Here is a 12,831-nt window from a genome sequence, read left to right as displayed (position 1 = left end):
ACACGAGCAGTTGCTGAGCATAGTGGATTGGTAACCTACACTTGTGCTCTACAAACAATGAGCTACATATTGATAGCTCAGAGGTCTATTTCCACAGGAGCAAAGTGCGATTCTATCAATATCGCACTATAGCCGGGTGCTTCGTATCAATTAATATTTATCAAGTTCTAGTGAAAATAAACACTATTCACACATTGGTATCCATCCTCCCTTTCAATACTCAGAATTCACACATGGAGACGTTGAAGTTTTCAACACAGCTGTTGGGTCCATTTTGTCTATACACGATCTATACATCTGAAATGTCGCCCTTTAAGTATTAATTCCCACTTTTCAGCTTTTTCACCCATATTCCTGAGTATTTTTACTGCTCAGATGTTTCTTCAGTTCACATCGGAAAAATTCTACTGTTCCACTTCAATAACAACTTGCAGTAAATTCACACCCTGGCAGGAGTGTTAAAGGTTAATGTGATTACTATGTGTCATTTCCTCTTTTTTCCCCATCCCTCATCTGTCCCTGTTTTTTAAAGTTTCATGAGTTAGAATAATGTTAATCAGGTGCGATGTCCAGTACTGCCCACTTTCCCCATTACAAGGGAATGAAATGAAAGGTGGGTTCAGAAAACTGTTTCCCTGTGAGACAGTTCAGCTTGGAGATGAAAATGCCACAGGAATACACAGCAGATTAATCAGCAACTGAGGCAGTTTTGAGTAATAGATTAGGTCTCAACCATTATCTTTGTTACTTAAGATCCAGTCACTGTCCTGTTTGGAATGTTTTCATTAAGTGTTTTCTACTTCCATTGAGGTTGGCGTGTCCATAGAGATCAGGATTATTTTTCTTGTTCAAGACATATCGTGTGAAATGCCCTCTCACTTTCTCTGTAGAACAAACTCAGATTCAGCTCTGCACACCAGCGCTCTGAATCCTAACCAGCAGGATGCCTTTCTTGGAGGGAATCAATTGATGCCACATCAAAGTCGTCGGAATGGTGAGCTAAGCAATTTCCTTTTGCTGTCTACGTGAAATGTCTACAGTTTGCACTTTCTATGTCTGCAAACATTTATTTTACTACAACAACTTGCATTTATATACACCCTTCATATAAAATAAAGTTGGAAAATGCTGGATAAATCGCATGGTACATTAAGCAGAGAAATGAGATTTAAAGATATTGACTAAAAGTAGAGACTTTGAAGCCAGAAAGCGAGGTTGCAGGGCCAAGTAGTTTTGGAAGAGATTTCGAGAATACAAGAGCAAAGTGGATGAAGGTGGATTACTGATGGTGGGGCCAAGAGTGGGGAGGGAGCAATATATGAGTCACAAGTGCAGAGTGAACAAGCTGCATATTGGGGCTGGAACAACTTACATAGGTGAATGGGGAAAGATCATGAAGACCAAGGGAAGGATTTATATAATAATAATCCTTGTATTTGATATAACGCGTTATCATGTTTTCGTGACATCTCAAAACGCTTCACAGAATATACTGTAGAATATATAAGTGAATTGACTGTTATTTTGTGGGTGAAAGGTGATCCTCGGAGATAATATGTGAGAACAGCACGTTTGATAACGATTGTCAGTATTTTACGTTCACTGAGAACTGTCCAGCATACGATTATATGTTTCCCCATTTATTTTCACAGCAAACTTTTATGATGGCGAGCTCGACAATATGGGGGAAGGTAAGCCTTGCTCTGCCTTATTCTATTTTAGGTTTATGGCTGAAATAATCATGGAAGAAAACCACTTGAAAGGAACTCTTATCCAGGACCTGAGATTGTTGGAATGGTCAGGGCCCAGTCCTGTTTTTTCAGTATCCACTGCCACTACTTCATTTCCGCCATTAGGGGTCACTATGAAGCCAAGTAAATGACGCAAGTGGCCTCCAATGCTGCACATACCTTCCTGTAGTGTATTGAATCATTTCCCTTGATCCATCAGAGGTGGATGTTTACAAATGGTTCAAATAACAAATGTATTGTTCCCAGCCCCGCGAGCTGTGGAATACTTAATACATTTCCTTTTAATTACCTACATTTTCAGAAGTTTCTGTTGTCATTCATTTCTGTTTATTTCTGGGACAAGTGAGTGTGGGCTGAAGATGAACAGGTGCAGGGCGTAGAGAGATTCAGCATTGGAGCCGATCCAACAAATGGCAACTCAATTAATCGGTGGGAAAGGTCTTCTGATCTATGAGTTATAGCAGCAGTGTTTACATTGGAGATTGAGGAGCGATCTAATTGAAATCTTCCAGATCCTCAGGTAGACTCAGAACCTTATTCACTACAAGTCAAGAGGTCATGGTCTCAGACTCAAAATGGGGAGGATGAATAGATATTGATGTAATTCCTTTTCACAGAGGGTGGGGAATATGTTCATAGGGAAGTAATGCAGAAGATAGTTTAGACAGGTTTAAAGAGGTAGGTGTATTTTTGATAGTAAAGGGGATGGGGAATAGGGGAGGGTTTGAAATTGACACCGACTGGTTGTACTGTTTTTTGCCCGACTCCACTGGCTTCCCATCACACAGAGGATACAGTTCAAGATCCTGGCCTCACCTTCAAAGCCCTCCATGGTCTTGCTCCCCCCTATTTCTGCGACCTAAACCGCTACCATTCTGCTCGCTCCCTCCGCTCAGTGGGCTCCGGCCTGCTTCATGTCCCCCGCCTTGCTTGCCCTACTATTGGTGGGCGGCCTTCTGCCGCTCTGCTCCCACCCTCTGGAACTCCATCGCGCAGTGCCTCCTCGCCTCCTTCATGACCCATCTCAAGACCCTCCTCTTCGACCGTATTTTCAATCTCCCTGCTTCTCCCTCTGCCTTCCACCCTGCCCGATCCTGACCCCCAGCTCGGGTCCGAAACTCTGTCTGTCCAGCGCCTTGGAAAGTCCAGCTGACATGAAAGGCGCTTTACAAATGTAATTTTGTTGTTGTTCTTTTCTGACCCTTGATGACTTTTTCAAGGTTTAGAGCGGAGTACAGGCAACTTTGCAACCAAGAGGAAATAGGTGATAGGTCAGTGATAGGGATAGCTCATGTACCTGACTTAACGGTTACAAGCAGCAACCAATCAACCAGCTTGCTGAGAAATAGTCTGCCAATCTGCCCTTCCTGCTCAATCCTCTGTGTGCAATTCTTGTAGAGTAAAGTGTTGGCAATGCATCAGAGGAGGCCTCCAGTTATTCAATCATCTCAATAATCGACGCAGCAGTCGATAATTGTTTCAGTAATGGACGAATGGTCGATTACGAAATTGTCTTGTGCTCTCCCAGCTATTCGCTTTTATTTGCTGTTTCTTTGCTTCTGTTTTTCCCATCCATCCTCATTACATTATTAATAGATTATTGCTCTTTATTCAGTCTTTTCATTCCCAGTCCCAACCAACGAGGACAATCTTTCACAGCTCAACAAACCTTTACCAAAGCAGCTGTGGGAAGCAAAGAAGGTGAGTGGATGATTGTGATGTTGCCAGTTTTAACATGTTGGAACTGAGGCTTTTTTTTCCTGTGTTGGAAATCCAGAGTCTCATTCCCTCCTAATGTTTTGCTAACTCCCTTACAAATGTCTGTTCCCTCTCCAGCTCCCTTTCCCCCATCTTTGAAAGTGAACAATTAGAATGCAAATAGATATGCTGAATGTATCAACGTATAGCATTAAAAGCCACTGAATGTGTGTGGCTGCTATCTCAGGCACCAGTTCACGTCCTTTGTCCAACTCTGCAAGTTGATCTGGTGTATTCTTAGCGCAGTCAGCCTCACTACCAGTTACAAGATGTGTTTTTTTTGTAGCAAGTTAGGTAGGGGTTTGGGACTCTCAATTGCTCTTTCCAAAATCCTGTATTGATGATACACATCTATTTTGCCATCCGGAAATGTCGTACAGTATTAATGTTCCTGGCACGAATCTGTCAGTGGTATCTGATACCATTAGTAACAAATTTACATTTACACTCTAAGCTGAAGTCAAATTCAAAGAAAAGTGTACGTTGCTTTGATGGGTTCTTCGGGGAAAACGTAGAAGCGAAGACTTTACTTTATTACCCACTTCCTTATGTATACACATGGTGAGGTCTCTGTAGCAACTGGCAATGTAATCTGGTGAACATATTTTGTCTCGAGCGTGCCTTTTCCTGATCCTATTCAAAAGATAATCTCCATTTATCTCTTGCTTGTTCTCTTTCTCAGGTTCAGTCTTTATCTTCGCGGCCCAAGTCCTGTGAAGTCCCTGGCATCAGGTGAGTTCTCATGCCCTCCACAGGAATGGAGAGCACATAGTCAGAATCTTATCAGGAGAGAGATCAGCAGCCCCAACAGGAATTGGGTCAGGGATTGTTAGAAATTGCTGTGATTTAGACCGTACTGTAGCAGATACAAATGTTTTGCTGGTGCAATAGGTCTGGCATTCAGACAGCCTGCTGGGTGTGTTATCGGTTTTATAAGGAATCTTTGCTGTAAAAAGCACTATTATATTGACATCAACTAGGGCACCTCGAGCTCTAGATTATAGTGAACTCCTGATATATTGTCACTCAAGGGAACAGAGTTCAGCGACTCAATAATCGGGGTGACTATGAAAGCAGGAGACCTCCGGGGCCACTACGGGGCGCTGTGGGTGGGTGACCAATACACACGCACCGTGCTGTGCCTGTGTAAAGCAAGCAGCTGTCAGTTTGACAGAGTGGTCCAGGCCCCCACAATTGTCAGTTTATTTGTTGAAATAAATCTACTGTGAATCACCCTATCCAGAATTGAGACAGATATTATCCTTCAGTGGAAGAACTGTATTAAAACCATCTAGAATTTCATGCATTTTAGTTGTATTGAATTTCATATTTTCCCCCTGGCAGCATCTTTCCGTCCCCGGATCAGAACCTGGGATTGTCTCATTTCCATGGGACGCTGAATACCGGCGGGTCTCTACCAGACCTCACCAACCTCCATTTTCCTTCACCTCTTCCCACTCCATTGGATCCTGAGGATACAACCTTATCGAACATCAGCGGAGGGGCCAGTACTGGGAACCTGGCTGCCACAATGACACATTTGGGTATCAGTAATTCCCAAGGTAAAAGACAGATAGAAAGCACGAGCCATTAATGAGAGAATTATTTGTGTTACATTCACACTCAGACTTAAATTCTTTCCAGTTAAAACTTTCCACTATTCAGCAGCCTTGTAAATATTAACTTGTGTTCGTTCAAGCAGGAGTTTCCTACGGCCAGGGAAAAATTCCATGAACACCTGGCACCCTCTGGTACCTAAGTGGTACCCAGGCGCCATTGTAGCCCTGACTGCTGCACCTTCTGAGATCAGCATTTTAGCACAGACTTGGGATCAAGCATCGGATCTTCCTGTTCTGTGTATCTCAGACACTCACCAAATAAACTCGCTGAGGGACCTGGGAATCCATGGAAAAGTACTTGCATCATTCGGAATGCTTATTTCCAATAGCACGGATTTCTCCTATCGGTTATTCTGTCTCAAATAATGATATTCTACTGCTTGGCCCACCTCAACACAATCTGAATTTGTGAATGAATGGTAGTGATCCACCACACTGTATGATAACCTGTTTGAATTCTAGACCAAATGGAGAGGCAGTGCTTAATGCATGTGATCACGACTGTTTGTGGGACACTGCTGTGCGCAATTGGCTGCCGCATTTCGCCCACAAAATATACAGTCAGTTCACTTTATAGTATGTTTTGTGAAGCGCTTTGAGACATCTCAAAGACGTGATACGGCGCTATATCAAATACAAGTATTATCTGTGGATTCAGGCAGACATGTTCATGCCTTGTGTTTAGTGAAGCTTTTTTTAAAAAGTTTAATTTCTTATCACTTTGTTCTTTTTCTTTTATAATCCCACCCCCCAGGTCTGTCAAGCTCTTTGCACAGCTCACTGAGTAACCCGTCCATACAGGCATCGCTGAAGAACTCCCCGCTGCACTCGCCCGTAAACAGCCACTCCCTGAGCAACCCCTCCATTCACTCCTCCCTGTGCTCATCGCTAAGCAACCCATCCATCCCCTCAGCGACCATGAACAGCTCGCCACGGCGACGACAGACCCCAGTCAGTCCTCTGACTCTTTCGCCGGGTTCAGACACCCGAAGGTCCCTCAACAAGCAGTTCTCGCCGACAATGTCACCCACACTGTCTTCAATTGCACAGGTAAATGAGGCCTCCTTTAAATTTCTCTCCTGTGTAACAGAATACATACAATTAATTGCATTTCTCTTGCTCTTCCTGTTCCCCTCCGCCCCCACCACAGCTAAGATGTCTATTGAGTTTATCTTTGTTGACAGGGTGTGACCTTGGACACAAGTAACCTGGCAATGGAGCACCTGCCTCCGTACCCACACTATCAGCACCAACCGTCACGGCAGCTACACCCATCGCAACAGCCGCTACACCAGGCACAGCGGCCGATGCACCAGTCACAACAGGCAATGCCCCTCTCAACGCAGCTAACCCACCAATCACAGGAACAGTCGCATCAGTCATGGCAGCCGCAGGGACTCTCTGCGATTCATCCTCTCTCTCAGTCCACGATGATAGACGTGAACTCTCCCAATGTGAGTATTTGGAATCTGGAAAGAGAGGAGGCCCATTTGGCTCATTGAACCTGCTCCGCCAAAGCCCCATTTCAAGACAATCGCACTCCCCTCCCGCTAATCCCACTCCCCACCCTCCTCGCCATATCCATTAATACAGGGCAAGCGTCTTCCATTGCGGTAGTCTGGGCCCATCATGTCCTGGTGGTAAAACAAAAGCACATAAAATGGCCAACCTCCTTCATCCTATGTATATGAAGCTCCACGACAGCATTTCACCCTTAGCTCTATTTGAGACTTTGAACTCACAGACTAGGTTGACACTTCAATGCAGTGCTAGGGTTGTGTTGCATTGTCAGAGTCCTTTGTGCCGATGAGATGTTCAGATGGATGTAAATGAACCCATAGAACAGATAGAGCAGGCATTAATCCTTATGTGAGCAAACAAAATAATGTGCACGGTAGCCTCCAAATATACAGTCGATTAATTTACAGTATGAAAGTGTGCTTTGAGAAGTCTCGAAGTCTTGATAAAGTGCTATATCAAATGCAAGTATTATTATTATTTTGCATCTTTGTAATGCAATAATCTAAATGGGCTGATAGCAGCTGAGGTGTGGTGTCTGAAGATGGTCACTGGCATTGCTCTCCTAAACTTTGCTTCTTTATTTCAACAGAGTGAAAGTATGGAGAGTATACTGAATGACTCTTACTTTGATGAGCACCTTGTCATCCGCCAGGCTAACACACTGTCTCAGCAGCTCCGCAAGTGTTCAGGCAACAGGCAGCAGGTGGAGATGCACACTCCCCTCGGGATGTCAGGTTACGACTCATTCTTGGTACGCTGAATGCTTTACAAAGTAGCGCCACTCGCAGTGTTTTTCATCACGTTTTTCTTTCATTGAAACCCAACACAGGAATCTAATCCTCTGTACAAGGAGAGGAACTCCAGCAGTTGCCTTGACCCCAAAGGTAGAATGCGAGCCTTCGGGATAGCTGAGACCAAGCTCACTCTACTCAATCTGACTGGTACCATTCCCAACACCATGCCAATGTATCTTACAATACATAATGAATGCTACAAAACCTTGTGTATAACAACTAGGCCAAGAATTATACCGTAGTGCAGTGCTGGAGGAACACTGCATACATATGTGGTGTTTGTGCCACATAGATAACACCAGGGGCCATGGGTTGACATAATTGGGCAGCCTAAGCTTTGTGTTTTTCACATTGCATAAGTAACTCCACCTTATATCTTTATTGCTCAACCATTCGTCTGGGCATTTTCCTCGACACGCAGGTCTACTCTGTCTCAACCCTTTTTCCAGATGCTGTGTTTTTTCCATGGTGGTGATGGGTCTGTGTTCGTATACACATTGGGACAGAAGTGAAACTCACAGGTTCTTTTATCTCTCCCGTGCCGGAACAGTACAACATGCTGGAGAATCCTAACAGCACTTTTCCCATGAGTGGCACGAGCTACTGTGACCAAGGTTCCAATGTGAACTACTCGCAGGCATCCACGATGGGCCTGACAGGAAGCCAAGGGAACCTTCAGGACGCGATGCAGCTGAAACCGAATCTGTTCTACTCAAACTGTACTGGAAGCATCCCCAACATCATTCTAACAGGCAAGCAGTTTTTCTCATGTTTCTTGTTTTTTTTGCCACTTTCATGGTCATTGTTTCTCTGAATGTCCCTCTCTTGCTTTTCCCTTGCTCCAACTCTCCCCCCTATCCCCTACCCAGAAATTCTTGAAGTTCTTCCTCCCTATATATATCCTCAGTGAAATCCAAACTCATGTAAATCTCTTCCATCTAACACACACAAATGACCATCTTTCCCACTATCTCCCCCATATGTAAATGTTTCATTATATTCTCGAGTAACTGTTTTTGTCTCATTTTAGAAGTAAAGGCTTTGCTTTAAAAAATATTCCTTTATATTTGAAGTACGCACTTAACAATATTCGTTCACCCCCTTCAGCTCCCGCCCCCAGCTCAGGTGCCAAGCCAGTGCTGTTAATGCTTTGGGACAGACGTTCTCTTGACGTGCAAAGCTCTATAGAAATGTAAATTTGTATTATGTTCAAAATAATTAACATGTCTAGTGCGAATGTTGGAAAAAGGAAATAAAAATTGGAAATGTGCAGTGACTCAGTCAGGATCTGAAAGAGGATAGATTAAAATTTCCGTTGCAGCCTTGTATTGAGTTTCTACTTAAGTGTGTTTTTAAAATATCGAGTCTGTTATCTCTACACAACTCTCAATTCTCTGTCACGCCATTCCTGACACGGTATGCTTAGTATATTTATTTGTACGTTTCATTCCCCTGCCCATCCTCTGCCTCCCGGAAAACATGGGCTACTTTTTCTCTGTCGTTTCTTGACTTTTGGCTCTTGTGTTGATTAGGGGATTCTTCTCCAAGTCTATCAAAGGACATCAGCAGTGCACTCGCTGGCGTTCCAGACATTACCTTTGGGACCGATGGCAGTCTCCATCTGGACGACGAGTTGAAGATAGAACCACTCACCTTAGATGGATTGACCATGCTCAGCGACCCAGATATGGTGCTGCCCGACCCCACAGTGGAGGAGACATTCAGGACAGACCGACTGTAGATGCTGGGATTGTGTTCCCCAATCAGTTTGTGGAAGAGGGAAAGCAGTGAGAATGTACAGACACTGACTGAAGAATTGAGCATTTAAGCCAACAAGACCAGACTGATTCATTTGGATTCAAACTTACTTTTCTGTAAAACCATTGAAGCAACTTAGTCAGTGCATTTGTTGTATTCTGTGTGCGAGCTGTGTGGCTCACTGTGTTGAAAATGGTTTTAATAGTTAGCTGGTTATGTACTAAAACGTTACTCTGCATTAGGTAAGTGATTGTACTGGAACCTTACTTAGGTTCCTTACTTACTTAGAACCTTATTTACATTACTTAGGTGTATAAGTCAGCCAAACCGCCTACATGAGGTAAAATATGATTCATTTTTATTTTTGACTAAATCTACATAATTCTAAACCACTAAATCCAAACAAATAAGGGTGTATTCTTTGGTATTTTGTTGAAAATTTGCTCTGGTAAATCAGTAATCCCATGTGCAAACCCGGTGTTGTGGGCTGGCAATGGGATAGGTTGTCAATGCAAGACGTGGAAGTGGCTTGAAGGAGAACCCACCTCTACAGCCTCTGCTCGTCAGTGTTCTGTTTGGATCCTGGTCAAAAGTTAGTTTAGCTACAAAAACGCTCGTCTTTCTCCATCCTCACATTCGCCACACCACCTCAGTTTTTAAAATAAAATTAGGAACATGAACTTAGCCAGTACTGATCGGCAGTAGGGGTAAAAATAAACCAGGTAAACTGGAGAGTTGATTCGTATCATCTAATCTGGAGGTTACGTAGTATTTTTAAAAGGGAAGTGCCCCTTGAAATTGCCACTGGCATGGATCTTGCTGGACTTAAACCTCAAGTATATGGAGGATATATATCATGTTCAAAGAATGAAGAAGGCCCTACTGGTAGCTAATCATTCTCTACACTTGACGATAATTATCTGTGAAGCGCTTTGAGATGTTTGGGTGTAAAGATGCTGTAAAAATGCAAGTTCTTTCGTTAGTGTATTAGAGAAATCAAATGATGGGAACAAATATTTTTGCTGAAAGAGAATCGTTTAATCCTTAGCACTTGGAATCCACTGCGATTGGACTTCTGGATCAAGATGGAATGGGACATGTTACATCCTATCCTGTGAGGATAGGCTGTAGAATTGGGCTTGCTCTGTTATTTGCTATCCATGGAATGCTTCAATTATTGTTGTGATAGAATAATCCCAATTGTATAAATATTTTTAATACACATTACATATTGCCTGCTACTTTTTCTTAACAAGGTTTTATAAAGTTTTTAAATGAAAGTTCTGTACATTATAAACGGATAGCAGCATGTCTGTGTGCTGTATATAGTAGAGCGATTATATATCGGAGAATATCTTTCTAAGACCTCAGAACCGTCCTTTTAAACTGACTGCCTTACTCTACCCTAGATCTGGAACATTAGTATAGAGCAGGTCTCTGGGAAGCCCAGTGCCCATCACTTCCTTATATTCTTATGGAAATATCAGGCTACCAATCGTGGCTCGCTTACTGAAGCCATTGCCCCAGTGTGACACTGAGCTGTACATACCTGAAAGGTTACAATTAGCCTCAGTGTCCTGAGGGAGGGGAGAAATCAGCCAATCTCCTGATATTTTGAAGGCTTGTGTACGTGTGTATGCCAGGTGGGGACAGGATAAGGGCTTGGTCATGGTAACCTGTTCCTTCTGTTGTCAAATACACCTTGTCTCGGCATGACCAGTCTGTCCGCAACACAGGTCAGCGCCTTCAGGAACGTAGATAAAATAAATGCTGGTAAATTCTAAGACCTGCAGGCACACCCCTAGCTTGTATTTTTAGATCGAGTCCAGGAAGGGTTTTGTCTCTTGAGTTTGTGTTTCCTTAATCTGCTCTCTACAATCCATTGAATTTTATCAATGTTGATTTTTTTATTAAAACAAATTCTAGCAGGTTTTAATTTATTCTGATCTATTGAGCTGTGCTGTTCTTACCTTCCTTTTTGTAATACGAAGCTGGTCTGTTTTAAAACTACTAATTTTATTAATTTGTATTGTAGTGTTATCAGTCGTGTTTCCCATAACTTCTTTTGTTACCTTTTGAATGATGTTGTAAAATGTACAGTAATATTTAAAGAGAGTCTTCTGTAAGCTAGCGTTACTTTTTGTAAAGCGTCATTTTGCATTCTTTCTTTCAAATAAAAAAAATCTCCACGATTTGTTATCCATATGTTTTCTCCCCTGCCTCCAACTAAATGGCCCAGAGAAGAAACATAGAGCCTGATTGACTGATCTGAAACCTCTCCTTCTCCGACGTGCACCTTCCTCTATCTTTATAAAGATAGTGAGTGGCAACCCTGACTGCTCCCCAGCTAAGATAAGTTAACACACGAGTTCCAGCCTACAATCTTCTACTCTATCTATACTCTTATCATTTTTCATTAAGACTTTAATTGTTTGTTTTTCTGTTTAGCCTCCTCATGTAAACCAACTTTTGTAAATTCTATTGCAGATTTGTTCCAGGGAATAAGCATTGTTTCAAAATGTGCCTTGTACGACCATATACACTTCTGTTCTCAGTCCTCTGTCATTCTTCGATCTTGTAGTTATCAGCTCTTTGGTCAAACAGTTGCACAGGTGATGCAACTGGTTCCTGAGATTAACTTTCTGAAACTGAACGTTTAACAAATAGATGCTCTCTGTGCTCCTGTTTCCAGTTTAAGATGGGATTCCAGTTTAATAACCCTTTCCCAATCCTATGAATGTTACAGAGGTTCCCACTAGATGGCAGTACATGTTCAGGAGAAGCGACCGGTTGCAAATGTTACTGAATAACATCCACCAGATGTTCCCTTTTAATCAGGCTTCACTGATTTGAAAGTTGGCTAATGCTCTCAACTATGAGTGCAGAGGTTCTGCGCTGGCAGAGGGAGACAGAAACATGATGTGGGGAATAAACAAAATTTAAATGATCTGTGCCAAAGGTGCATGTTGCTGTTCTGTGAAATTACAGAATTTTACAGCATAGAACATAAGAACATAAGAATTAGGAGCAGGAATAGGCCATTCGGCCCCTCGATCCTGCCCCGCCATTCAATAAGATCATGGCTGATCTATTCTAACGCCTCCTATCCGTCTTATCCCCATATCCCTGGAGAAGGCAGCCATTCAACCCATTGTGGCTGTACCAGCTCTCTGAAAGGTGTCTAATCAAAGCCCCTACCTTTTTAAGAGTCCTATACTCAGTAGTTAGAGCACTTACCTCACAAGCGAGAGGACTTGGGTTTGATTCCCGGCAGAGCGAAACGTTAGGAAAGTTTCCTTACTCGACAGACCTCTGCTTACCTGGCAGTAAGTAGAAGCCCGGTTGTTAGTCAATTGGCAGATCGCTTTTTCGGGGGTAATAATCCCTTCAAAAAAATTATAATTTGGTAACTCAAACCATGACTGTTTGTGGGACAACGCTGTGTGCAATTGGCTGCCACGTTTTACCCACAAAATATATAGTCAGTTCACAGAATATTCTGTGAAGCGCTTGGAGACATTTTGAAGACGTGTTAAGGCGCTATGTCAAATGCAAGGATTATATTATTATTTGCCTTACAGTTCACGGCTACAGATGATGTTACTTATGAAATCATATTAACATCCACCT

General features: G+C 42.7%; 1 protein-coding gene across 1 annotated transcript in view; it reads left to right on the top strand.

Moving 5' to 3' along the window:
* Nucleotides 1–11,393, top strand: part of crtc3 (CREB regulated transcription coactivator 3) — a 46,268-nt gene extending 34,875 nt beyond the window's left edge. The window contains exons 6-15 of the mRNA XM_042342946.1: nt 891–994; nt 1,653–1,691; nt 3,367–3,452; nt 4,192–4,241; nt 4,854–5,071; nt 5,883–6,178; nt 6,313–6,582; nt 7,239–7,400; nt 7,994–8,195; nt 8,976–11,393. Of these exons, the coding sequence (XP_042198880.1) occupies nt 891–994; nt 1,653–1,691; nt 3,367–3,452; nt 4,192–4,241; nt 4,854–5,071; nt 5,883–6,178; nt 6,313–6,582; nt 7,239–7,400; nt 7,994–8,195; nt 8,976–9,184 (1,636 nt within the window). The 3' untranslated portion in view covers nt 9,185–11,393. The remainder of the gene's footprint in view (nt 1–890; nt 995–1,652; nt 1,692–3,366; nt 3,453–4,191; nt 4,242–4,853; nt 5,072–5,882; nt 6,179–6,312; nt 6,583–7,238; nt 7,401–7,993; nt 8,196–8,975) is intronic.
* Nucleotides 11,394–12,831: the final 1,438 nt, after the last annotated feature.

Source organism: Callorhinchus milii, unplaced genomic scaffold (assembly GCF_018977255.1).
Source record: "Callorhinchus milii isolate IMCB2004 unplaced genomic scaffold, IMCB_Cmil_1.0 Scaffold22, whole genome shotgun sequence".
Lineage (NCBI taxonomy): Eukaryota > Metazoa > Chordata > Chondrichthyes > Chimaeriformes > Callorhinchidae > Callorhinchus > Callorhinchus milii.
Note: the sequence above shows the minus strand (reverse complement) of the source record. Positions and strands in the feature narration are given on the sequence as shown.